The 26234-nt window shown below is 40.7% G+C and overlaps 1 protein-coding gene across 4 annotated transcripts in view; it reads left to right on the top strand.

Moving 5' to 3' along the window:
- LOC143854295 (kinesin-like protein KIN-UA) overlaps positions 1-26234 on the top strand; it is a 107796-nt gene that overhangs the window by 63162 nt on the left and 18400 nt on the right. For 3 of the 4 annotated variants that reach the window (XM_077364176.1, XM_077364174.1, XM_077364173.1), the window contains 6 exons: positions 3311-3436; positions 3649-3777; positions 3877-4045; positions 4406-4498; positions 19637-19762; positions 20557-20682. In XM_077364176.1, coding sequence (XP_077220291.1) covers positions 3311-3436; positions 3649-3777; positions 3877-4045; positions 4406-4498; positions 19637-19762; positions 20557-20682 — 769 coding nt within the window. The remainder of the gene's footprint in view (positions 1-3310; positions 3437-3648; positions 3778-3876; positions 4046-4405; positions 4499-19636; positions 19763-20556; positions 20683-26234) is intronic. The other variant, XM_077364175.1, reaches the window with a different exon arrangement.

The raw sequence follows: 26234 nt of genomic DNA, 5'->3' as shown, positions 1-26234 counted from the left end.
TCCAAACCATCTTGAGCGGTGCTCTCTCATCTTCTCCTCAATTGGTGCCACCCCCACCTTTTTACGAATGTCTTCATTTTTAATTCTATCTAACCTTGTGTGGCCGCACATCCATCTAAGCATTCACATCTCCGCTACAATCACCTTATGCACATGCTGCTTCTTGGTGGCCCAACATTCTGAGCCGTACAGTATGGCTTGCCTCACAACTGTCTTATAACACTTTCCGTTCAACTTGGTAGGGATTCTACGGTCGCACAGAACTCCTGAGGCAAGCTTCCACTTCAACCAACATGCTCTTATGCGATGGTTAACATCCTCTTCAATCTCTCCTTCCTTATGTAGAAATGAACCAAGATAGCGAAAGAAATCCCTCTTAGGTACCTCCCGTGTAGTCATATTTACTACATCCTCGTCTCGCGTCCTTGCATTACTAAAGTTGCACTCCATATACTCTGTCTTAGTCCTACTTAGTCTAAAACCTTTTGATTCCAAAGTAGTTCTCCATAACTCTAACTTAGCATTTACTCCTGCTTTGGTTTCGTCGAATAATACTATGTCATCTGCAAATAACATACACCACGGCACCTCATCCTGGATACCCTCCGTAAGCTCATCCATAACTAGCATAAAAAGATAAGGGCTTAGAGCTGATCGTTGCTGCAGTCCCATTGTAATTGGAAACTCACTAGACGTGCCATCTGTGGTTTTGACACTAGTTACTGCTCCATTGTACATATCTTTAATCACATCAACATATTTAGTAGGCACTTTTTTCCTTTCAAAGACCCACCACATAACACTCCTGGAAACCCTATCATACGCTTTCTCCAAATCAATGAAAACCATATGAAGGTCCTTTTTATTTTCTCTAAATCTCTCTATTAACCGCCTAATCGAGAAGATACTTCCATAGTCGATCATCCGACATGAAGCCAAATTGATTCTCTGACACCTTAGTTTCTTTTCTTAGTCTATGCTCAATTACCCTCTCCCAAAGCTTCATGGTGTGACTCATTAGCTTAATTCCCTTGTAATTGGTGTAACTCTGAATATCCCCTTTATTCTTATAAATAGGTATTAATATACTCTTCCTCCACTCATCAGGCATCTTCTTTGTCTTCAAAATATTGTTAAATAATCTAGTTAACCAAACCAAACCCACCTCACCCAAGCATCTTCGAGTCTCAATAGGAATATCGTCAGGCCCCCTAGCCTTACCTAATTTCATATTTTTCATAGCTACTCTTACCTCTGATGTTCGGATTCTACGAACAAACCTATGAAAAGCATTATCAAGTTCTCCCAAATTCGCTATAGGTTCTCCATTAAACAACTTATCGAAGTAGTTTCTCCACTCTCTTTAACCTCGTTTTCTTTTACTAAGTATCTTTGATTCTCGTCTTTGATGCATGTTATATGATTCAAGTCCATCATCGTCCTTTCTCTCATCTTAGCAAGCTTGTAGACATCTTTTTCACCTTCTTTCGTCCTTAACCTGTGGTACAAATCCTCATATGCCTTGCCTCTAGCTTCCCTTACTGCTTTCTTAGCTTCTTTTCTAGCCAATTTATACTTCTCAATGTTCTCCTCATTTCTACACTTATGTAAACATTTATAACACTCTCTTTTAGATCTAATCGCCTTTTGGACCTCCTCGTTCCACCCCCACATGTCTTTAGACGGCGGCCACTTCCTCTAGATTCTCCAAGTACCTCTCTAGCCACTTTCCTGATATAACTAGACATCCCATTCCACATAATATTAGTCGCCTCATCAAGACTCCAAGTTCCTTCTTTAAGCAGTCTATCTTTAAACATCTTTAGTTTTTCCCCTTTGAGATCCAAACACCTAGTCCTCGGATGTCTAACATCTCTATCTTTTCTCCTCCTACGTTTAATGCATATATCCAACACCATGAGCCTATGTTGTGTGACTAAACACTCCCCGAGTATGACTTTACAATCTTTACAAGCAGCTCTGTCCTCTCTCCTAGTGAGGATAAAATTTATCTGGCTACAGTTGGTGCCACTGCTAAAGGTTATTAAGTGTGAATCTCTTTTCATAAAAAAGTATTTATTAACATCAAATCATATGCCATTGCAAACCCCAAAATATCTTCTCCGGCCTCATTCCTATTGCCAAAACCCAGTCCTTCATGAACCCTCTCAAAACCTCGACCAGTTCTTCCAACATGTCCATTTAAATCCCCTCCTATAAATAACTTCTCTCGATGGGGTATTCCTTGGACTACTTCATCCATATCCTCCAAAAATTGCCTCTTGACAGAATCATTTAATCCTTCGAGCTTTTAGTCAGTCTTTACTAAATCTACATGATTGTCCACACCATTGCTGACATCACCAGGATGGATCTGATGATGTCAGTAGTGAAAATCTTTAGAGATAAAATTGGGGGAAGTTTTGGTGATCAACTTCATAGCAGTTGAGTTACAGATTTACAATTTATGATCCGAACACACTAACACATATCTCAGAGAAATCCGAATCCAAATTCTCAGATTTGATAAGAGTGTAGCAGAGACAAATCTTATCTTGAAATTGTACTATTGTAGTAACCGCTTTTGGATTTAATAAGACGATAAAAATTCTTTGAATGATTGACCTTTAATTTTACAGTGTGTACTTAGTGTACAAGTACAATACTTACGATACCCGTACTGCTATTGTATACAATGATGCACTATCTTAAAACAATAATTTCTTATATATATGAGAAAACAGTTCCTGCGCTCGAGCGGAGATAAGCTTATCTGCGCTCGAGTGCAGGAAATATGGTGGGCCCACATTTTTTGCGTGATCCTAAGCATTCATTTGAAAGGCCCGATCATGGATGGGGTGTGTACCAAAAATCAGCTCCATTGGATCATCCTAACCCTTCCATTTGTGGGCTGAAAAAATGGACAGATTTGTTGACAAACAGTATCTGTCCATCCCCCCCCCCCCCCAATGGACACCCTAAGATGATCCAATGGAGCTGATATTTGGTACACACCCCATCCATGATAAGTCCTTTCAAATGAATGCTTAGGATCACGCAAAAAATGTGGGCCCACCCTTGTTTCCTTCACTTGAGCGCAGGAACTGTTCTCTCTCTCTCTCTCTCTATATATATATATATATATAATATATATATATATATATATAATATATATATATATATATATATAATATATATATATATATATATATATATATATATTCTTATTTACGTCTGATTTTCCTTTTGCTTAAACAAATTTTAACATATCGAAACTCATTTATTTGTGTAAATAAATATTCATTTTCAGATGAAGGGGCAAAAAGAGATGGATGTGCTTGGAATGAAGCTACAGGAGATGAATCAGCTTCATGAGATAGCTGTAAATGAGCTTCAGTGCTTAAAAACAGAAAACAGGGAATTATTGTCAGGAAAGGTGAGGTTGACAAATCAGTAGCACATACTAGAAAAACCTCTGGTTTATAATCGTAGATCAGCTACTTTTTAAGGCCAATTATTCCCATTGTTTTTTTGATATGTTAAATCACTTATAGTACTAAACCCTCAAAATCATTGAGAACTTCTACTGGTTATTCTGGAATGGTAATGCCTACACAAGATATTGCTTAACTTTCAGCATTTATGTAGGCAATACTATATGACGAACTTCAAGCACTACGACAAAAGCTATCGGATGAGGAAAAGAAAAGAATGTTTCTAGAGGATGAGATTGTCAAACTGAAGATTATTGTATTTGATAATAACATTGACCTTGAGGTAAATTACTTTCTTTCATTACTGTATGGATGGTTAGTAATTTATCATGTGTCAAACATGGGATTCATGTTTCGGCGTTTGAAATTTGATGTTCTGTAGGTTAAAAGGCCAAATATGAAAGATGATTTTGATGGAGTTCCTTTAGGGTTGAGAAGTCCTATGAGCTTACTGAAGTCAAACCAATCAAGGGAGATTATATCTGGTCAAAGGGCTTCTATTGCGAAGATCTTTGAAGAAGGCATTTTTTTCCATGTTATACTTTGGAAGTGTAATAATGTGCAAAATTTTGTCGCTGTCATGGTTTTAAATTTTGGCCGAAATACTGCAATTTCGGATTTCAGTTGGGACCGAACCCGAAATCCACCGACCTCAAAATTTCGTTGTTTTGGAAATTTCGGCTGAAATTTGGGGAAAATGAATTATTTTTCAAACATATAATATATTTCCATAATTTCGGACAAAATTTCAAAATTAAAAATTAAACCTTTTTTTTTACAGGATTTCAGCCGAAATTTTGTGATTACTGCCGAAATTTCAGTTTCGGCCAAGGCCGAAACCGAAATTTAAATCAATGCTCGCTGCATCCTCTTTAAATTCCTGACTGAAAATTGTTTGTCCTAACCTTCAGTTGGTCTTCAAAAGATATTGGCTTCACTAAGATCTAAAGACTTGGATGTCCAAATCCATGCTGTGAAGGTGGTAGCCAACCTTGCTGCTGAAGGTATTCTATTATTTACAATAGTTATAAAGTTTTATGTGAGCATGTGAACTGATGTGGTACTTTATTTCTTGATTCAAGAGAAGCTAAGTCTAATGGGGTGGAAATATTTGACTCCTTATATAAAATTTAAGGAAAAAAAGAGAAAAATATCATGTAATTTTGAGATATTTTTGCACCACGGGAATAAAAAGGAAAATATCAAGACATTATTGAAAATCTCGAGATATTTTGTCCACACGAGAATAAAAAAGGAAAATATCATGAAACTCAATAGAGAAGCTTAAGTTGCTCCCGCATTCATCCTTATTGCTATCTCTCGTGTGACTAAGACCTTCACCACCGTGGGAAACGCTAAGGCCTACCTGTCAGCCTCCATTTTCACTATTATCAATCTAACTCATTGTCATCGGTCACCTGCATACCATCTCCAACCATCTATCATGTCTTTTCGTGGCCGAGCTATTCATTTGCCCTCGCCAACGCTATACTCTGTCGCACACTCCACTCCCCTCCTCCCTTCTCTTTTTTGTTTATTTCTCGTATTTTTTCTTCTCTCCTTTCTTATTTTTGTCCCGTTTTCCCTTTATCTCTTCTTATTTGTTGGTGCAAAAAACCCAAGGAGAAGGTCCAACGATGTCGTCATTTGGAGTAAAAGGCATCGAAAAATAAAGTAAAATAAAAGGAAGGGGTGGAATCGGTAATAAAGGGGATGAAAATATATTTCTCCTCTATATTTTAAATATTTTATTTTTCCACTTTTTTCGATGTAAACCCAAAAGGAAAAAAATAAATCTCCTGCGATATACCCTCCCAAGAAACTTATGAGAAATATATTCGTGACTATGCTTATGCTTCAGAAAACTATATTCAATTCAAGGTTCAATATTATTTCGGCATTTGATCTTCCTTTTGCCTTTGTGCCACTAGAAAGGTTCTATGTATTTAGGACCTTAGGTTAGCAAATTTTTGTACCTCTACATTGCTAGAAATAATGCTCTTGAATTTCTTTTGATTAGCCATTGTTTTGCTTGAAAGGGATTGTTACGAGAGATAGAGAAAGAGAAAAATGAGTTAGGGTTGTCTCCCCCTCACTGATTTATTTATATACTTAAAAGCAAGGTACAATTACTAGAATGCCCGTAGGCTTATTCTGACACTCCCCCTGAAGCTGGAATGTATAAGTTATACATTCCTAGCTTGTTACAAATGGCACTCAACTTTGCTTTATTCAAGGGTTTTGTCAACATATCAGCCAACTGTTATGCAGAATGAGTGAATACAGTACATATCTCCCCTTTCTGAATTCTCTAACAAATGAAATAACAGTCGACTTAGATATGCTTTGTTCGCTCATGGAAGACTAGATTTGTCGCAATATAGATGGCTGCCTTGTTGTCACGATACAACTATGAAGGCGAAGGAAACACAATACCAATCTCAGACAGGAGTGACCTCAACCAGATAATCTCTGTACTAGTATGTGCCATTGCTCTGATTCTGCCTCAGCACTTGACTTTGCAATGACGTCCTGCTTTTTGCTTTTCCATGAAACCAGGTTGCCTCCCATAAAGGTACAATATCCGGTAGTCGATCTCCTATCTGCAGGAGATCTAGCTCAATCAGCATCAGAGAACCCCTCAATTCGCATATGACCTTTCCGAATAACAAGCCCTTTCCTGGTGCACCCTTCAGATATTTGAGGATTTGAACTACTGCACTCCAATGTGAAGTACGAGGAGAGGTCATGTACTGACTGACCACCCCAACGGCATAGGATATATCAGGACGGGTAACAGTAAGATATATGAGCTTGCCTACAAGCCTTCTATACCTACCAGGATCCTCCAACAAGTCACCCTCTTCTGGAATTAGTTTTACATTGGGATCCATAGGTGCAGACACAGGTTTTACACCAAGATTTCCTGTTTCCTCCAACAAATCCAAAACATACTTTCTCTGTGATAAAGATAAGCCACTAGAGGAGTATGCCACTTCTATCCGAAGGAAATATCAGAGACTTCCCAAATTCTTTGTAGCGAACTCTTTTTGTAAGAAAGCCTTTCAGTTTCTGAATTCCCCCTGAGTTACTACCTGTAATAATGATATCATCGATGTATACAATCAACATAATGCATCCTGCTGAGGATTGATGACTGAATACTGAATGATCCACATCACACTGTTGCAGGCCAAACCTTATAACTGCCTCACTAAATCTGCCAAACAATGCACGTGGAGACTCCTTCAACCCACATTAAGATTTCCTGAGTTGACAGACGGAAGAGGACTGTTGTGCAGATGTCTTGTATTCTACAGGACCCTGACGGACTAATGCGCGCGACGCACACACGGGTTGAGCTATGTGCATCGTTCTTTTGCTATTTTGTTACACATCGTGTTCGATCCGTGTTGAGAAGTATTTATCGGATTTTCTACAAACTGGTATCAGAGCGATCAGGTTTTGGGTGATTGCAGTGATGGCGAGCGCCAAGTTCGAGGTGGAGAAATTGAATGGGGTAGGCAACTTCAGTCTGTGGCAAACAAGAGTGAGAGATCTCTTGGTTCAGCAAGGTCTCGTGAAGGCTTTGTCAGGAAAAAGCAAGAAACCAGAAAAGATGAGCGCCGACGATTGGGAAGAGTTGGATATGAAGACAGTTAGCGTGATCCGTCTGTGTTTGGCGGATGATGTTGTTTACAATGTAATCGGCGAAGAGACTGCAACCGGGATTTGGAACAAATTCGAGAGTCTCTACAGAAAGAAATCGCTAACCAACAAGTTGTTTCTCAAAAAGCAACTATATGCTCTTCGGATGGAAGAAAACTCAAGTCTGTTGGGACATCTTAATACTTTCAACATGATGGTCTCGGAACTGTTGAACGTTGGAGGCAAGTTGGAAGAGGAGGATAAGGCCCTACTTCTCTTGGCGTCCCTTCCTGGATCATACGACCACTTAGTTACCACTCTTCTCTTTGGGAAGGAAACCTTGGTCACAACAGAGGTAACGTCAGCCCTCTTTGCAAATGAAAAGCTAAAGAAGACTACTGGGGAAGAACACAAGGCAGATGGCCTTGTGGTGGATGCTAACAATAGGCAGGGGCGTGGTCGATCTTGTGACAGGAAGCCAGAAGGGAGTAAATCTTAAATCCAAATCAAGAGGAGGAAGCACGATTGAATGATACTGGTGCCATAAAAAGGGGCGCATTAGAAGAGACTGCAAGAAGCGCCAGAAAGATTTGGAAGAGAAGAAACAAAGAAGTTCAAATCAAGCTAGTGTTGCAGTGGAAAGCTCTAGCAAAGCTGAAGTAGATGTTTTATCAGTTTCTTCAGATAAGGGCTATTTCCAAAATGCATGGATTCTTTAATCGGGATGTTCCTATCATATGTGCCCGAACAAAGATTGGTTTGATACGTACAAGTCATACAATGGAGGAACGGTTCTTATGGGGAACGATGCTGCCTGCCAGGCTATTGGGATAGGCACTGTGAAAGTCAAGATGCATGATGGAGTTGTACGCATTTTATCTGAGGTAAGACATGTTCCAGATTTAAAGAAGAATTTAATTTCTCTCGGGGCATTAGATACTGGTGGCTGCCGGTACAGCGCAGCAGCAAGAGCTATGAAGATTGTGAGAGGTGCATTGGTTGTAATGAAGGGAGAGAATATTGGAAACTTGTACAAGCTGCTAGGGAATACTTTGACAGGTGGAGCTGCATCAGTCAAGGCTAACGAGGATAATTCACAATTATGGCATATGCATCTGGGGCATATGAGTGAGAGAGGGTTGATGGAACTTCATAAGCGGAAATTGCTTAAGGGAGTTCTAAATTGCAAATTGGACTTTTGCAAATACTGTGTATATGGGAAGCAGTGCAGAGTCAGATTCAGGACAGTGATGCACAAAAGTGAGGTGTACTTGATTATGTTCACTCAGATGTTTGGGGGCCATCGCCAGTGAGATTACGGGGTGGTATGGAGTATTTCGTTACTTTCATTGATGATTATTCAAGGAAGTTATGGGTGTGTTTCATGAAAAGAAATTCTGAAGTTTTCTCCAAATTTAAGCATTGGTTGGCAGAAGCTGAAAATCAGACGGGAAGGAGATTGAAATGTCTACGGACTGACAATGGCATGGAATAGAGGGATGGTGATTTCTTGGCCTTCTGCAAAGACCAAGGAATCAAACGCCACTTCACTAATCCAGGTACCCCACAGCAAAACGGAGTAGCTGAAAGAATGAACAGGACCCTTCTTGAGAGAGCCAGGGCCATGAGGCTTAATGCAAACTTGTCAAAGACATTCTGGACGGATGCAGTGGACATGGCATTTTATGTGATAAATAGATCTCCATCTACACCGATTGACTTCAAACTTCCAGAAGAGGTATGGACTAAAACGCCAGTTGATTTTTCTGTATTTCGTATATTTGGATGCCCAGCTTATGTGCATATTCAGAGTACGCAGAGAAGCAAGCTTGATGCTAAGTCTAAGTAGTGTGTATTTCTCGGGTTTGAGAAAGGGGTGAAAGGATATAAGTTATGGGATCTCACTACGAAAAGATAGTAGTTAATCGAGAGGTGATCTTCGATGAGACTAGTATGCTGAAAACTAGTGGACTGGTGGAAGAGTCGGAAGAGTCACAGGATGTAGATGTGGATGAAAAACATGATGCAACACAGTTTGATATAAATGACTCAGGAGTATCTGAAAATGGGAAGGACATGATTCACTCTTCCAGGGCAGAACCATCAAGTAGCAGTCATGATGAGCAGCAAGGAGCGCCACAGAAAATAGCAATGTCAAGGCTAAAGCGGAATACTAAGCAGTCAGTCAAGTATGGGTATGATGATTTCGTTTCTTTTGCATTGATTGCTTCTAGTGGAGAACCTATGTGTTTCCAGGATGCTACGAGTGGTGGGGAAAGCCATAAGTGGGTTATGGCTATGGCAGATGAGATGGAGTCTCTCCACCAAAATCAAACTTGGGATCTTGTGAAGCTCCCCGAGGGAAAGAAATCAATTGGCTACAAGTGGATATACCGGAAGGAGGCATCTTCTGATACAGATGGAGAAAGGTACAAAGCCCATCTAGTTGCAAAGGGGTATGCCCAGAAAGAGGGTGTGGATTACAACGAGATATTCTCATCTATGGTAAAACACACCTCAATCCGTGTGTTGTTGAGTCTGGTCGCAGGGCATAATCTAGAGCTAGACCAGATGGATGTTAAAACAACATTCCTTCATGGTGACTTGGAGGAACAAATTTACATAGAGCAGTAAGAAGGATTTGTTGAAAAGGGTAAAGAGAATCATGTATGCTTGCTGAAACGGTCTCTCTACGGTTTGAAACAGTCACCTAGGCAGTGGTACCTACGGTTCGATTCATTCATGACGAGGAATGGGTACACACGTAGTAGCTATGATTGTTGTGTTTATTAGCGTGTTATCGATGATAATTCATACGTATATTTGCTACTGTATGTTGATGATATGCTAGTTGCTGCGAACACCAGGCAGGAAGTCGATAGGCTGAAATTGATGTTAAGCCAGGAATTCGACATGAAGGATCTAGGCGCTGCTAAGAAGATCCTTGGGATGGAAATTAGACGGGACAGAAAAAAGGGAGTACTTTGGCTTTCACAAGCCAAGTACATTGAACAGGTGTTGCAGAGGTTCAACATGGCAAATGCAAAACTAGTTAGCACTCCTTTGGCAGGCCACTTCAAACTGGGTAAGCACTTATGCCCGTCCACTAATGAGGAACGGGCAAGTACGTCTAACATCCCTTATGCTAGTGCCGTTGGTTGTCTCATGTATGCGATGGTCTATACGAGACCAGATTTGGCTCATTCAGTAAGCTTGGTAAGTAGATACATTGCGAATCCAGGAAAAGAGCATTGGAATGCAGTGAAGTGGATTCTCAGGTACTTACGAGGCACTACAAATTTAGGCTTGATGTATGACATGGGCAAAATTAAAGATGGGTTAATAGGATATGCGGACTCAGACTTTGCAGGAGACTTGGATGAGAGGAGATCCACCACAGGCTATGTGTTTACACTAGCAGGTGGGTCTGTCTCTTGGAAGGCTTCTCTTCAGTCGACGATCGCCTTAATAACGATAGAGGCAGAATATATGGCAGCATGTGAGGCTGGCAAGGAGGCCATTTGGATGGCTGGATTAGTTCGTGATATGGGGCTGAAGCAGGAAGAAGTCGTGTTGCACTGTGACAGTCAAAGTGCAATTTATTTGGCAAAGAATCAAGTATATAATGCCAGGACGAAACATATACATGTGAGACACCATAAGATAAGAAAATGGGTGGCCAAAAGAAGTATCAACTTGAAGAAAATGCATACAGATGACAATGCCGCAGTATGTTGACAAAGTCAGTTGCAGCGACCAAGTTTAAGCATTGCTTGGACTTGGCTAGTATTAGCCGTTGTTGATGATTGGCGATGCCCCCCCATGGAGTGGGGTGGGCACCTCATGTGCACGAGGTGCGGAGCTGTGTTTCAGAGAACACACAGCGGAGTATGATCTTCAGGTGGTTGCAGAATCTAACCCAAGGTGGAGATTGTTGTGCAGATGTCTTGTATTCTAAAGGACCCTGACGGACTAATGTGCGCGACGCACACGCGGGTCGAAAAGTATTTCGGTAAATTTCTCCATGTAGTGGCGTTGATATATAAGCCACATGTTAGGGTTGCGGGATTAGGTTTTTTATTCTTTTGTGTTTTCTTGGCCAAGAAGAAGAGACTTTGTAAACCTAGACCGAAATAGTGAAAATCTTCCCCCCGTGGACGTAGGCAGTGCCGAACCACGTAAAATGTTGTGTTTCTTGTGTGATTGTGTTTCTCTGCATCGTTCTTTTGCTATTTTGTTGCACATCGTATTTGATCCGTGTTGGGAAGTAGTTCTCGGATTTTCTACAAGGAAACTCTCCCTGAGCAACATATACCCTGGAGGTTGCTCCCTATACACCTCTTCAAGGAGGTCGCCCTGCAGAAAGGCATTCTTCACATCTAACTGGTGAAGATGCCAGCCATTATTGACTGCAAGGGATAGTAGAACTCGAACTGAAGGTATCTTTGCCACTGGAGAAAATGTCTCATTGTAATCAACACCGAAAGTCTAAGTGTAACCCTTAGCAACGAGACGAGCCTTCTGTTGAGTCACTCAACAGTACTATCAAGCAAATATTTAATGTAGAACACCCAACATCAACCAACAGGTCGAACACCAGTAGGTAGAGAAACCAGATCCCACGTCTGGTTAGAATGTAGAGCACCCATCTCAAGGTCCATGGCCGCCCACCATCCTGGGTGATTGAGAACCTCATCTAAAGACTTTGGTAATACAAAAGAAGACATAGAGAGTGCAAAACTTTTGAAAGTAGGAGTTAGACGATCATAGCAAACAAACTGAGATATAGGATGTGTAGTAGAGTGTGAACGAGTACGCGAAGCGATAGATGAGTTAGATACAACTACAGGAGAGGAAGGTGAGGGTACCTAAGTAGAGGGTAAGGAGATCTCTAGCTGTGAAGACGATTTGTCAGGGTGAGGCTGCCGTGCTTGCTGCTGACGACGTTGATATTGAAACTTAATAGGTGGGGGAACCACACTGGGAACACAGGAGTCTACTTGGCTAGGAGGGCAGGCAGTAGTGGATGGTAAAGATGCAAGAGCATTGTCCGGAATGACAGGAAGAGAGATGGACACCTCAGACTCCAACTTAGAGGGTGTAGGGACAGAAGCAGAACCGAAGAAGGGTTCGGACTCAAAGAATGTCACGTCAGCCGATACAAACCACCTACGCAGACGGGGACTGTAGCAGCGATATGCTTTCTCGGTACGAGAGTAGCCCAGAAAGACACACCGTTCGGACCGAGGATCAAGTTTATCGCGACCAGGACCCAAATGATGAACAAAGCAGACGCAACCAAAGACGCGTGGCGTTAGGGGAAAAGGGTCCTGATGTGGGTATAAGGTGCGATATGGAGAATCGCCATTCACCACAGAAGACGGAAGGCGATTTGGCAGAAAACATGCAGTAAGAATGGCTTCCCCCCAAAAAGATTTAGGAACGTGCATCTGAAAAAGTAGAGTACGTGCCACCTCAAGGAGATATTGCAATTTCCTTTCGGCTACACCATTCTGTTATGAGGTGTACGCACATGAGGATTGATGTGTAATACCATGAGAGGAGAGGTAGTCCTGAAAACCATGAGTAGTAGAGAAAAACTCACGAACGTTATCTGTACGAAGACATTTAAGACTGCAACCAAATTGATTCTTTATTTCAGCATGGAAAGATTTGAATGCAGAAAAGACCTGGGATCGGTCCTTTAATAAATACACCCATGTCATAGGTGAATAATCATCAATAAAAACAATAAAATACTTGAATCCATTATTTGACGTGACCCTAGAAGGTCCCCCATACATCCGAATGAACTAACTGAAACATACTATCGACTCAACTAACGACCCGGGAAGGGAAAGACACTCTGTGATGCTTCTCGAGTTCACACGATGAACACTAAAAAGGAGAAACAGAAGTAGGAACTAAAGATGTCTGCCGGAGGCGCTGAAGTTATGGGTGACCAAGTCTACAGTGCCACTGAAAGGCATCCATAGAACTATGTAAAGCAGTAGAAGAGGGATTACAGTCAAGGCGGTAAAGGCCATCCACTTCACGTCTCTATCCAATCGTTCTCCCAGTCGAAAGATCCTGATATACACAATAAGAAGGGAAAAATGAGATAGAGCAAGCAAGATTCTTCGTAAGTTAACTCACAGAAAGTAAATTGAAGGGAGACTTAGGGACACATAATACAGATGATAGTGGTAGATGAGGTGAAGGACAAGTGGTGCCAATACCAGTAATGAGAGTAGTGGAACCAGAAGCTAGAGTGATTGACTAAAAATCAGAAGGAAAAGAGCGAATCGAAGAGAGCTGAGACGAGTTACCAGTCATATGATTTGAGGCTCCTGAGTCAATGATCCAGGACCCTGAGCTCATGGTTTTAAATTTCGGCTGAAATATTTCGGTTTCGGTGGAAAACGAAACGAAATTCACAGTGAGTCGGAAAAGTACCAAACTTCGCCGAAACGTTTCGGAAATTTCGGTGAAGTACAAAATTTCACCTGTAATTTCGGAAATTTCGGTAAAACGTTTCGGAAATTTCCGAAATTTTCCGAAATTTCACCGTTGAAATTTTTACAAGATTTCGTCCGAAATTTCGTACTGAAACCGAAACCAAAACCGAGATTTAAAACCTTGCCTGAGCTAGAGAGTAAGGTCGTGGGTGAACTATCTGGCTGAGCAAAGCCTGCATTGGGATGGGAGGCACTCTGGCGAAGTCGTCGCTGTAACTCCTCATAATCTGCCCTCGTGAAACTGAAGGACTCATCAACAAAGGTAGAACCAGGCGCAGAAGGCACTGTGTCAGAAGGCCCATCAGTGGTGAGATGAGCGGATCGAGGTGGGCGTAGCTCTGGATGAAGCTTATAGCAATTCTCGATCTGGTAGCCATCAGGTTGGCAGTGGGTACAGTAAGGACGGCCACGTCCACTACCAACATGTCCACCACCACGGCCACGACCACGAGCTCTGGAAAAAGAACCGCCTCCTCTGGGTGGCTGAGAACCACCACCACCATCATATGCTGCGAGAGCCGAACTATCAAAGGGGAGTCGGGAAGGAGTCTCGCCAAGGCACTGCTGTGCACGAGAATAGGTCTCACGCAACGACGGAATGTTGCCTGACCCGAGTATCTGATGACGGAGATGGGTAAACTCGGGAGCTAGGCTCTCAAGGTAGTCCACCACTCGAATTTGTTCTCGCTGCCGGCAGAGAACATTAACATCAGAGGTGAGGGGCATGAAGATGTCAAGCTGTTGACATAAGAAAATAAACTGCCCATAGTGAGTCTCAAGAGACATGTCACCATGACGCAGACGCATCCACTCAGAGTAAGTGGCACAGATACAGGTGAGGTTTTCAGCTCCAGAATAGGTCACGGCAGTGTGATCCTAGATTTCCTTGACAGTTGGGAGGAGTATCATGGTGGAGGAAATGGCAGGGGTCATGCTCTGCCAGAGAAGACTACGAATCAAGGCATTTTCCTGTTCTCAACCAGTAAACGAGGGGTCCTTGGGTGGGGGGATCCTGACGAAGAAAACTGACCTTACCTCGTCCAAGGAGGTATGTCTCAACTGCAACTTTCCAGGGTAAGTAGTTGGTTCCATCAAACTTGGCAATGTTCAACTGTGGGTAAGAACCCTCCACAGGTACCAAGGTAGGAGGAGAAGAGGAAGAGATAGCCGAAGGTGGGGCAGCACGGACTTCCGTGGTCATGCCAAGAGAGGAATCCACAATGACAGGTGGCTCCATAAGGACAACAAGTGACGAGAGACTGAAATACCAACAACCAACGGTTACAAAGAGAGGACAAAAAAGAAAAAGAGTGATGGAAAAAACCAACTAATCAAAAAAACAACTCATAGTCCGGCTCCACGGGCCATGGAGAAGAACCGAGAGGGAGACATATCGAGGACGGGACGAATCCACGAAGAGAAAGTGAACAAAACTGACCTAGATCAATACATGAGATGGAAAAGATGAAGAGGGGGGTTAGTAGGGGTGTAAATGAGCCGAGCCGAGCTTGGCCAGGCTCGGCTCGACTCGTTAAGCTCAAAAGCTCGGCTCGGGTTCGGCTCGGCTCGGTCAGGCTCGGCCAGGCTCGCGAGCCTTACCGAGCTCGGGTTATATTATGTTCACACCCCTCATCTTCCCTGGACAGCCCTACTAGTGTAATTTGACTACTTTTTTTACACTATGGGGGGTGGTCCTAGTAACAAATGGGGTTCCAAAAATGAAGTGACATATTTTGTCCCCCCCTTTCACTCCCTGGACAACCCTTTTAATGTATAAATTAATATATAATATATATTTTAATATATTAAATTCTTAACGAGCCTTAACGAGCCGAGCCTGGCCTAAATTAGGCTCGGCTCGTTAAGCTTAACGAGCCTGGTGAGCCGGCTCAGCTCGGCTCGTTAAGGATTCGAGTCGAGCTTTTTTCGAGCCGAGCTCGAGCGAGCCTCCGAGCCCGAGCCAAAATTGACACCCTTAGGGGCTAGGGTTTGTGCATGTGGGCTATAGATGGAGATGGAGATGGTGAGTGGTGGGGTTAGGTCAGGGTTTAGGATTAGGTTTATGATTAGTGTTTAGGGTTAGGGTTGGGGATGGAGACGGAGAAGGTGGAGGCTGTGGTGATCCCTATGGATCAGAAACCCTAGGGCTCTCATACCATGTTACGAGAGATAGAGAAAGAGAAAAGTGAGTTAGGGCTCTCTCCCCCTCACTGATTTATTTATATACTTAAAAGCAAGGTACAATTACTAGAATGCCCATAGGCTTATTCTAACAGACATAAAAGTCAAATTTAGAGTGATGCATGTGTGAGCCACGACCAGCCAAGGATTGGCATCCGTGGGAGCCATGGCCCACCCAATGGTCCACATGGCCCTTGAGTAGCATTAGAAGAGGCCATTTTTTATTTTAGCATAAATGGATATTGTTTTATGTTAAAGTAGGGGTTCTTAAGGGGAAATGATAAATGCGTCCCTTTTCATTACTTCGGACACCCAGCTGTAGGGTACGTGGCAATTAGGTCGGTTGAATCCTTCCCATGTGAAGTACATCAACCCCTCTGTCATACATACACTGCAGCTGGGTGTCCCAAATAATGAATAGGCAAGGTTTTAAATTTCGGTTTCACAGGTAATTTTGGTCCTGTCCGAAACCAAAATTTTAGTCGAAATTCCAAAATTTCGGCCGAAATTCGGTAAAGGGCGCTCGGAATGTCGTTTTTTGGGCCAAAAGTTTAGCCAAAATTACCTAAATTTCGGCTGAAATTCTGTGAAGGAATGAAAAATTAATATTTTATCTTAAATTTAGCCAAAATTTCTGAAATTTCGACCGAAATTTGGTACGTTTTGGGAATTTCGGTTTCGGAACGTTTCAGTTTCGGTGTTGAACGAAATCCGAAATTTTGGATTTCGGTCGAAATTTAAAACCTTGTGAATAGGGGCTCATTTATTACTTCCCTTCTTAAGTGAGGGGTAATCATGTCTTTTCACTCAACTTTTTGGTAAGGTTTTATAAGGAGGTCAAGACTCACGAATTTTAGGGTTTTAGATTCTAGAGAGAGAGAGAGAGAGAGAGAGAGAGAGAGAGAGAGAGAGAGAGCTATTCTCTTGGTTTTCTCCTTAAAATACAGATTTGGAGTGGAGTTTGGCTAGATTTTTGGGTATTCTAATTCAAGTAGGGTGATTTTCCTGTTAATCTTTGTTCTCTTGATTATGGTTTAGTTATTGTTGTTCATAAGAATTAATTCTTTTTAATCTCTTATTTTCTGATTAGTTCTATTCTTTGGGCAGTTTTAGGGATTGTTTCATGCTATAATTGTCCTGTGATAGCCTATTCACATGTGTTATGGTTTGGATCTGTTCTGAAAATTATCTTGGATTGATCTTAGCTTGTAGACTCTTCCCAGAACTGCATCATTGGTGCTTGTGGAACATATCAATGCTGGAGGAACAATGCTCTATGTAGAAAGTTGTTTCTTTCTAATAAAAAAAAATCAAACGTTCTTTTCTTAAGTTGCAACGATTGTTATCATTATTTATTCCTGCTTGACCTTATTTGGAAGTTACTTTTGACTAAATATTGCATTTTTATTGGTTTATCCTGTAATAATAGAAACTTATTTGGAGGAAGTTGTCATTTTATTTATTGTAAATAGATGTTGATTTAACAACATAAGAATGAATATATATATATATATATATATATATATATATATATATATATATATATATATAGAGAGAGAGAGAGAGAGAGAGAGAGAGAGAGGAAAGTGTTTCTGAGCTCGAGCTCAAAAACTCATGTGGGCCCACATTTTTGGGGTGATCCAAAGCACTCATTTGAAAGGCCCTTACATAGATAGGGTGCCTACAAAAAATCAAGTCCATAGGATCATCCTAACCCTTCCATTTGTGGTGGGAGAAAATGGGCAGATCTGTGGAGAAACAGTATCTGTCCATTTTTCTCTCCACTTTTGAATGGGTTAGGATGATCTCATGGACCTGATTTTTTGTAGGCACCCTATCCATGTAAGGGCCTTTCAAATGAATGCTTTTGATCACCAAAAATGTTGGCCCACATGAGTTTTTGACGCTCGAGCTAAGAAACACTTTACTCATATACCGTATTTTGATGATCGCACTCCTCACTTTATTATATATATATATATATATATATATATATATATATATATATATATATATATATATATATATATATATATATATATATCGGGAAATGATCTCACCACTACCGTATTTTGATGATCACACTCTTCACTTTATTAAGTACGGTATGGCCACCATAGGATGATCCAAACCGTCCATTAGATGGGCCACAGCCTAAATAGGATGTGCCCCAAAAATCATTTCCATAGGTTGATCCTAACCCTCTATAGATCGGAGGGTTATGATCAACCTATGGAAATGATTTTTGGGGCACATCCTATTTAGGCTGTGGCCCATCTAATGGACGGTTTGGATCATCCTTTGGTGCGGGTCATACCGTACTTCTTAATAATGTGAGGAGTACGATCATCAAAATATGGTAGTGGTGATATCATTTCCCTACACACATATCTCTCTCTCTCTCTCTCTATATATATATATATATATATATATATATATATATAGAGAGAGAGAGAGAGAGAGAGAGAGAGAGAGAGAGAGAGAGAGAGAGAGAGAAGAGAGGAAAGGGTTCCTGCGCTCGAGCGCAGATAAGCTTATTTGCGCTCGAGTGCAGACACAGTGGTGGGCCACATTGGGGGGGGGATCCAAAGCATTCATTTGATGGGCCCTTTCATGGATAGGGTGTCCACCAAAATTCAGTTCCATTGGATCACCATAGGGTGTCCATTTGTGGGGCCAAAAATGGGCAGATTTGTGGACAAACAGTATCTGTCCATTTTTGGCCCCACAAATGGAGACCCTAAGATTGTCCAATGGAGCTGATTTTTTGTACACCGCCCCTCCATGATGGGGCTTGTCAAATGAATGCTTAGGATCACTCCCCCAATGTGGCCCCACCCCCCTTTCCAGCACTCGAGCGCGGATAAGCTATATATATATATATATATATGAGAGAACATTTCCTACATACTTGTGTAGGTAAGTTACCTACACACTACCTTAAAATACAGTGGGGGCCCACATTGTTTAGGTGATCCAAACCATTCATTTGAATGGTCCTCACATAGATAGGGTGTCCACAAAAAATCAGATCCATAGGATCATCCCAACCATTCAAACTATGGAGGCAAAAAATGGACTAATTTGTGAAGGTTTATACACGTCCATTTTACCTCCACAAATCGTAGGGTTGGGATGATCCTATGGATCTGATTTTTTGTGGACACCCTATCTCTGTGAGGACCATTCAAATGAATGGTTTGGATCACCCAAACAATGTGGGCCCCCACTGTATTTTAAGCTAGTGTGTAGGTAACTTACCTACACAAGTGTGTAGGAAATGTTTTCTCTCTCTCTCTCTCTCTCTATATATATATATATATATATATATATATATATATAGAAAAGAGTTCCTTCTCCCTAGAGTTGATAACTTATCTACTCCCTAGGCTTAGAATATAGTAGGGGCCACATTGTTTGGGTGATCCAAAGCATTCATTTGATGGGCCGTCACATAGATAGGGTGTGCCCAAAAAATCAGCTCCATATGATCATCTCAACCTTTCGATTTGTGGAGGTAAAAATGGACGGGTATAAACCTTCACAGATCTGTCCATTTTTTGCCTCCACAGTTTGAAGGGTTGTGATGATCTTATGGAGCTTATTTTTTGGGCACACCCTATCTATGTGAGGGCCCATCAAATGAATGCTTTGGATCACCCAAACAATGTGCCTCCACTGTATTTTAAGCCTAGGGAGTACATAAGTTATCGACTCTAGGGAGTAGGAACTCTTCTCTCTCATATATAAAATTAATGGTTCACTTTCATGTTGGCCTTATTTTTGTTGTCGCAGATTCAAACCAGGAGAAAATTGTTGAGGAAGGGGGATTGGATGCACTTCTTATGCTTTTGGGATCTTCAGATAATGCAACAATTCATCGTGTTGCTTCTGGTGCTATTGCAAACTTGGCCATGAATGGTAATCCACATAGGATCTGATTCTCATGTATTCTACTCTGATAAGAAGAGTGCATTTAAGATATCATAGAAATATAGTTTTCCGTGCTAGGACAGAACATATAGCGACCAATTATCACTTTGTTCTGTTCGGGAAAATTTGAGTGGTTAGATCCTTATCCTCTTTGTTTTGAGTCAAGGTCAAATTGCAGATATTTTTTACAACCTCTATGAATCATAACATGCAGATTGCATCTGATTGCCAAGGTGATCATGTTTGGAGGAACATTTCAGCTTGAGGAGTGTTCAAAATATGCATGTACCTTGTCTATACATGTTTAGTTGACTATCCTTTCTCTTTTTAGTTATTCCATGTATAAAAGACAAGTAATACTCGTTACTATGCTTAGTGATGAAGGTGAAGATATATAACTTGGAGACGTCAAACAAACATTTGTTTATTTGCGTCAACCATTTGAGCGGTTTATTCAAGACTTACTCGATCTAAGGTTTCCCTATTATACTCTCCGCATGCTTTTTCTCTCCTCTCTCGTAGTCTTCCATTATATGATTGAAGAAGGTTTTACATGAAGATACTCTCTTCGGTTATTCTATCCAACCATGTCCCCTTGCGTGCTTGGTTGGATAAATGCTATAATGAATTCAAAGAAAATAAAGATAAAAATATGAGAGAAAATTGTTGCTGATTTCTATGTATGACTATTTATTCGAAGTTACTAGAACTTTTTAGAATTTACTAAGCATATAATGAATTTTCTTATGCCTACTTTATGATGTTATTGTCTATGTTTCCAGAGATGAATCAAGGCTTAATTGCGAGCAAAGGCGGCATTCGGCTATTGGCAAACATAGCTTCCAAAACAGACGACCCTCAAACCCTCCGAATGGTTGCCGGAGCAATTGCAAATCTATGTGGAAATGGTAAGACAAAAATGATTTGGACCTGTTTTTCAAAGTCAGCTAATAATATGTTGAAGGTTTCATTATGTCTTCTGTACTTCCCTTCATATTCAATCATCAATATGTAGCCCATTTGCAATTTAAGAGTGGGGATGAATATTGCATCCACTTGGAGGTTAAGTTGCAGTCGAAACACATGCATTCCTGGTAGATTTATTATGAACTTATGATTCTGGCAGCATGGAAATTTCTTATTTCAAATATTTAAATAAGCCACAAACTATTTTATCCTATTTCATGAAGAATAGTTTGAAATATTGGTAAGCTCTCAAAATGAAACATGATGTCCTCCTCCCCCGCCCATCCCTGTTACCACATTTCTGCATAACTAGAAATTATCAAATATATATATATATATATATATATATATATATATATATATATATATATATAGAGAGAGAGAGAGAGAGAGAGAGAGAGAGAGAGAACGGTTCCTACACATATGTGTAGATAAGTTATCTACACACTAGCTTAAAATACAGTGGGGGCCAAATTATTTGGGTGATCCAAACCATTCATTTTTAAGGCCCTCACATAGATACGGTGTCCATAAAAAATCAGATCCATAGGATCATCCTAACCATTCGAACTGTGGAAGCAAAAAATGGACTAATTTGTGAAGGTTTAAAGACATCCATTTTACCTCCACAAATCGTAGGGTTGGGATGATCCTATGGATCTGATTTTTTGTAGACACCCTATCTATGTGAGGGCCTTTAAAATGGATGGCTTGGATCACCCAAACAATTTGGGCCCCCACTATAATTTAAGCTAGTGTGTAGAGAACTCTCTACACATATGTGTAGGAACCGTTTTCTCATATATATATATATATAGAGAGAGAGAGAGAGAGAACATTTCCTACACACTTGTGTAGGTAAGTTACCTACACACTACCTTAAAATACAGTGGGGGCCCACATTGTTTGGGTGATCCAAACAATTCATTTGAATGGTCCTCACATAGATAGGGTGTCCACAAAAAATCAGATCCATAGGATCTCTGTTGTTAAAATCTTACGATTTACGATTTGAATCTTACGATTCAAATCGATTCGTGGGTTCAACGATTCAAATCGGACATAGAATCTTTTTTCGAAAAAATCTTACGATTCAAGTACGATTCTACTTTGAATCGTGCGATTTTTACGATTTTGATGATTCTGTCTATTTTGGATTTTGAGAACTTATTGTGATTTCAAAATGAAAATCATTTCAAAATACTTTTTTATTGCTGACATTTCTTTACATGATGATTACTATAGATTTGAGTACGTACTTTGTTTACTGTTGTGATAAATTATATAATGATTTATTATATGATGAATATATTTTGTGCTTTGTTTAGTAATTTATTGTGTGATGAATATGGTTTGTGCTTCGGATTACTAATCATGAAATTTTATATTTAATTTAATAGTTTCAAATGGAAAATAGATAATTACTCTTTTTATTCTTATTTTTTACCTTTTTATAGTTTTTAATATTTTTTCTCATTTATATATATAAATCTGAAAAAATCTTACGATTTACGATCCGATACGATTCGAACCCTGTTACGATTTACGATTCGATTCCGATTTTCAGAACCTTGCATAGGATCATCCCAACCCTACGATTTGTGGAGGTAAAATGGACGTGTATAAACCTTCACAAATTAGTCTATTTTTTGCCTCCATAGTTTGAATGGTTAGGATGATCCTATGGATCTGATTTTTTGTGGACACCCTATCTATGTGAGGACCATTCAAATGAATTGTTTGGATCACCCAAACAATGTGGGCCCCCACTGCATTTTAAGGTAGTGTGTAGGTAACTTACCTACACAAGTGTGTACTCATATATATATATATATATATATATATATATATATATATATATATATATATAAAATTTCAGATCTGCTTCATCATTCACATGCATAATGTCTTGTAAGAAATTTCAATGTACTTCTTTGATGCCAGATTTTTTGGTCATATTAGTTGACAATGAAACTTCTTGTGGATTAATGCCCTTTAGGCTGTTCATGCAACTCATGTGTTCAATTTCGTCGCTGAAAATAAAATGGATCGACAATATCACTAACATTATGGACATTTATTAAAACAAGAAAGCTCAGTCTCTGGTTTAATGATATATTGAAAATCACTATGGCTCAGATCTCAAACACATTCCACATATCATTCTACCGAATGAGTGGAGCAAATTTATAGAAGACTTGGGTTTGTTTCTGCATTGATGGACACGTTTGTGATGGCAAGATTTCTCTGATGTTGTAGACAACATTTATTCAGTATCATTACTCTGAGCCGTCAGCATTTTCAAAGAATAATGTCTTACCATGACAGTGTTATAATGAAGTTTGCTGGTTGTAGTAAAGGACTAAAGGTTGTTGTAGTTTCAAAATTTTGGATGATCTCTGGTCTGTGGAGCTATTCTGGCATTTGGATGCTACCCTCCAAGGATACACATGAGGTTCCAGCCTTTTTGCACCTGACTCTTACTAGGCCATAGTCCCTCTGCCCTTCTGATATGTACTAAATAAAGGAAATCTTGAATAGTTTTACTTCACAATTCAGAACATTTATGACAGTTGCAGTGCATGGAGGTTGCAGCCTTTTCTCAATTACCTTCATTTGTTTAGCACCCTGAAATCATCTAATGGATACCAAATATAGGAAACCTGAATAGTTTGTCTTCAGTCTTCACAATACACTAAATTTGGTCATTTGCAATCTATGGAGGTTACTAAAGTCCCTTGTGCAAAGTGAGAGGAAAACTAGTCAGTATATTTAATTGTAAAGTAGCTCAAAATGAAGTTGGCTGACAGAAATGGGACTTCATGTTCACTTTATTGTCATGTTATCTTGTCTAAACAGTTGTGATAGTTATAGGTCCCTCATCTTTGTTCTTGGCATTAAGACATGGAGTTTCTTCCTTTGAATATTGCTGTGAGTAGAAGTGTAGGGTCATTAATAAGGAAAATAGCTGTGGGGACAACCAATGTATTTTGGCTACCTGTTATGGTTTCTCTAGCGAGCAACTGGGGGAACTGTCACTCAGTTTCTCATTTGAGCAATGGAACACGTGGCCATAAGATACGGCCATCCCAAATATCACAGCGAAACACGTTGGCTACTCTTGATAGGGGCACATGGGTGTTGTGGCACATTGGGGTGCCGTGGCCCATGAATGCTTTTTGCATGGCCTAGCTGGCTAGATGCATGGGTGTTGAAGACCCTTGGTCAGGACCCAAATATTCATGGGAGGTGCAATAGCCAAAGGGGTGTCAATATCAGTTTATGACCCGAGTGCCCAATTACCAAAAAAGGAGTATGATTCTACAACACCTTTGGTGGGCACTCTTGGCTAAGGTGGGACGATGCCTCAACCCCTTAGGCACATATGAGGACACAGAACTTTGGTGGTTGGCTGTCCTTGGCGTGGTGTTGTACGAGGCAAAGCGGGAACTGTGTCGCAGTTCAGAGTTGCCTTTAGCGAGCCTTGAGTGTTGTCTGCAAGTTTTCTTGGCTTTCGGTACACCTTGTGGAAATTTAGAGACTTGCCATGAGTGTCGAGGTGACTTCGGTCACCCTTATGAGACGGAGGTCCATGCTGCTTAGTTATGCCTTGGACGTTGATGTGTGCAATGTCACATTGGTGTTGAGGAAGAATTGGAACATCATGTGCAACAGTTATAACATCTGAAGTTTATTAAAACATACAAAAGGAGTAAAGAAGTGACTGTGCATGATCCAGAATTGGGGCTCAGAAATGAGCCAAGAAGGAGGGGAGAAGTTGTTCGTGAGAGAGAGAGAGAGGGTGACCTTGATAAGGTCAACTTCAAGGACTTTTCAAACCAGCTATGATTTAGAAATGAGTCAAGAAAGAGGGGAGAAGTTATTTGAGAGAGAGAGAGAGAGAGAGAGAGAGAGAGAGATGGTCACCTTGATAAGGTCAACTTCAAGGACTTTTCAATCCAGCTATAATTTTTTTTTTTTTGAAAATTGACAATTTCATTGATACTATGAAGATTACATTGGGGACCAGGAGTCCCTACTTGCATTATATAGAATCAATCAAGGGTGGCTAGGAGCATACTCCTAGGGCAGTAACAAGCCAAAAGAAGAGATCTTCAGGGTCATCCACTACAGTGAAGTCTACACTTACATGCGCTGCCATCCTGTCGAATAATTATTTCACTTCCCTTTCGAATTCTTCAACTACTACCCTTTATTTCTTGAGATTCCCGCTCTCATCTTTTCAAAAACAGGGAGAAGGCAAGGCATTCATCAAAATAGACTTGTCATCATCATCTAAATAATCATTCAGATTGTGCTTTTGGGCAAGTCGCCAAAACCGAAAAAACGTCCTCCATGCTAAGCTGGATCTGGGATTCTGGTAGGAGAAGGAGAAAGACCTCAGAATCTTGTCCAGGGATCCCAGAGATCTTCTGCTCGTAGGCTTTTCTTCCACCAGCCGGATACCCACTGCCTTAGTCACATCCCATTTTTGCCTCCTCACAACCCTTTTTCGAACCCAAGTAGCTTAAAAAAAGAGTGCTTGTACAACGGTGAATGGGTGTCCTTTATCAGGATAATCCCACAGAGTCTATACCCAGTGAACGGCCCGACTTGAGACTCTAGCCCGAGTTGATTCCAGAGCGCACAAAGAATGGATAGCCGTCTTCCAGAGCAAGAAGAGGATTCTCTTGGATCACCAGGAGTTGCCATTCCTCCTTTTATAATGGTAGCCAGGAAGATGAAGTCTTTCTTTAGGCTTGAGAGGCTCTTCAAAATATCAGGTTGAGGGTACCTTTTAATACCAACTCTAAGGCCTTGAAACATCCGCTCCTAGAAGGGAGCGCTAGAACAGAGAGAGCCGAAAAGACGCGAGATGAATGACCAACTTCCCAACTACTGAGAAGAGATAAGTTAATGGATGCATCCACATACGCTTTAATCACTATAGCCTCTCTCAGCCCCAAAAACCAAAACCTACAACCATCTAGGACCTATCCTACCAGATTTGGAATAGAATTTTGGGAGCTTCAACAATCTGCTGTTTATCTTCCTTGACTCTGATTTTGAAGCTAAGATATTCTCCAATATATTCATAAAGAAATTTTCTTGTGATCTTGGCCCCCTGGCCAGGGAATTTGAACCATCATAAAAACCGCAAGGGGCTCGATAGTCAAAGCTCTTCCTGGCTCTTTGGTGCAGGCCAACTGTCTTGGTATTCGTGAATGGTGCATTCAGCCAAGCAATTTTCCGTCTAGGGGCAGGGTATTTAGGCTTAGATATCTCAGGACTCACCAACGGTAGACCTGAATGGTCTGGATTCCTCTCTTCAGGTCCCACTACACCTTTTTCGAGGCGAGCCACAGGCACTTTCTTTGGCGGCCCAACCTGAAGATTTGATTGGTTAAATTTGAAATTTGAATTCCAAACGGGACCCAATGACTCACCAGGCGAACACCCCTTACTTGCCGGGGATCGATCCGCTAGCGAACGA

This window comes from Tasmannia lanceolata, unplaced genomic scaffold (genome assembly GCF_043159265.1).
Source record: "Tasmannia lanceolata isolate RefF3 unplaced genomic scaffold, GAP_Taslan_0.1 ptg000020l, whole genome shotgun sequence".
NCBI classification, from domain to species: Eukaryota; Viridiplantae; Streptophyta; class Magnoliopsida; order Canellales; family Winteraceae; genus Tasmannia; species Tasmannia lanceolata.
This window is presented reverse-complemented; position numbering and strand designations above follow the sequence as displayed.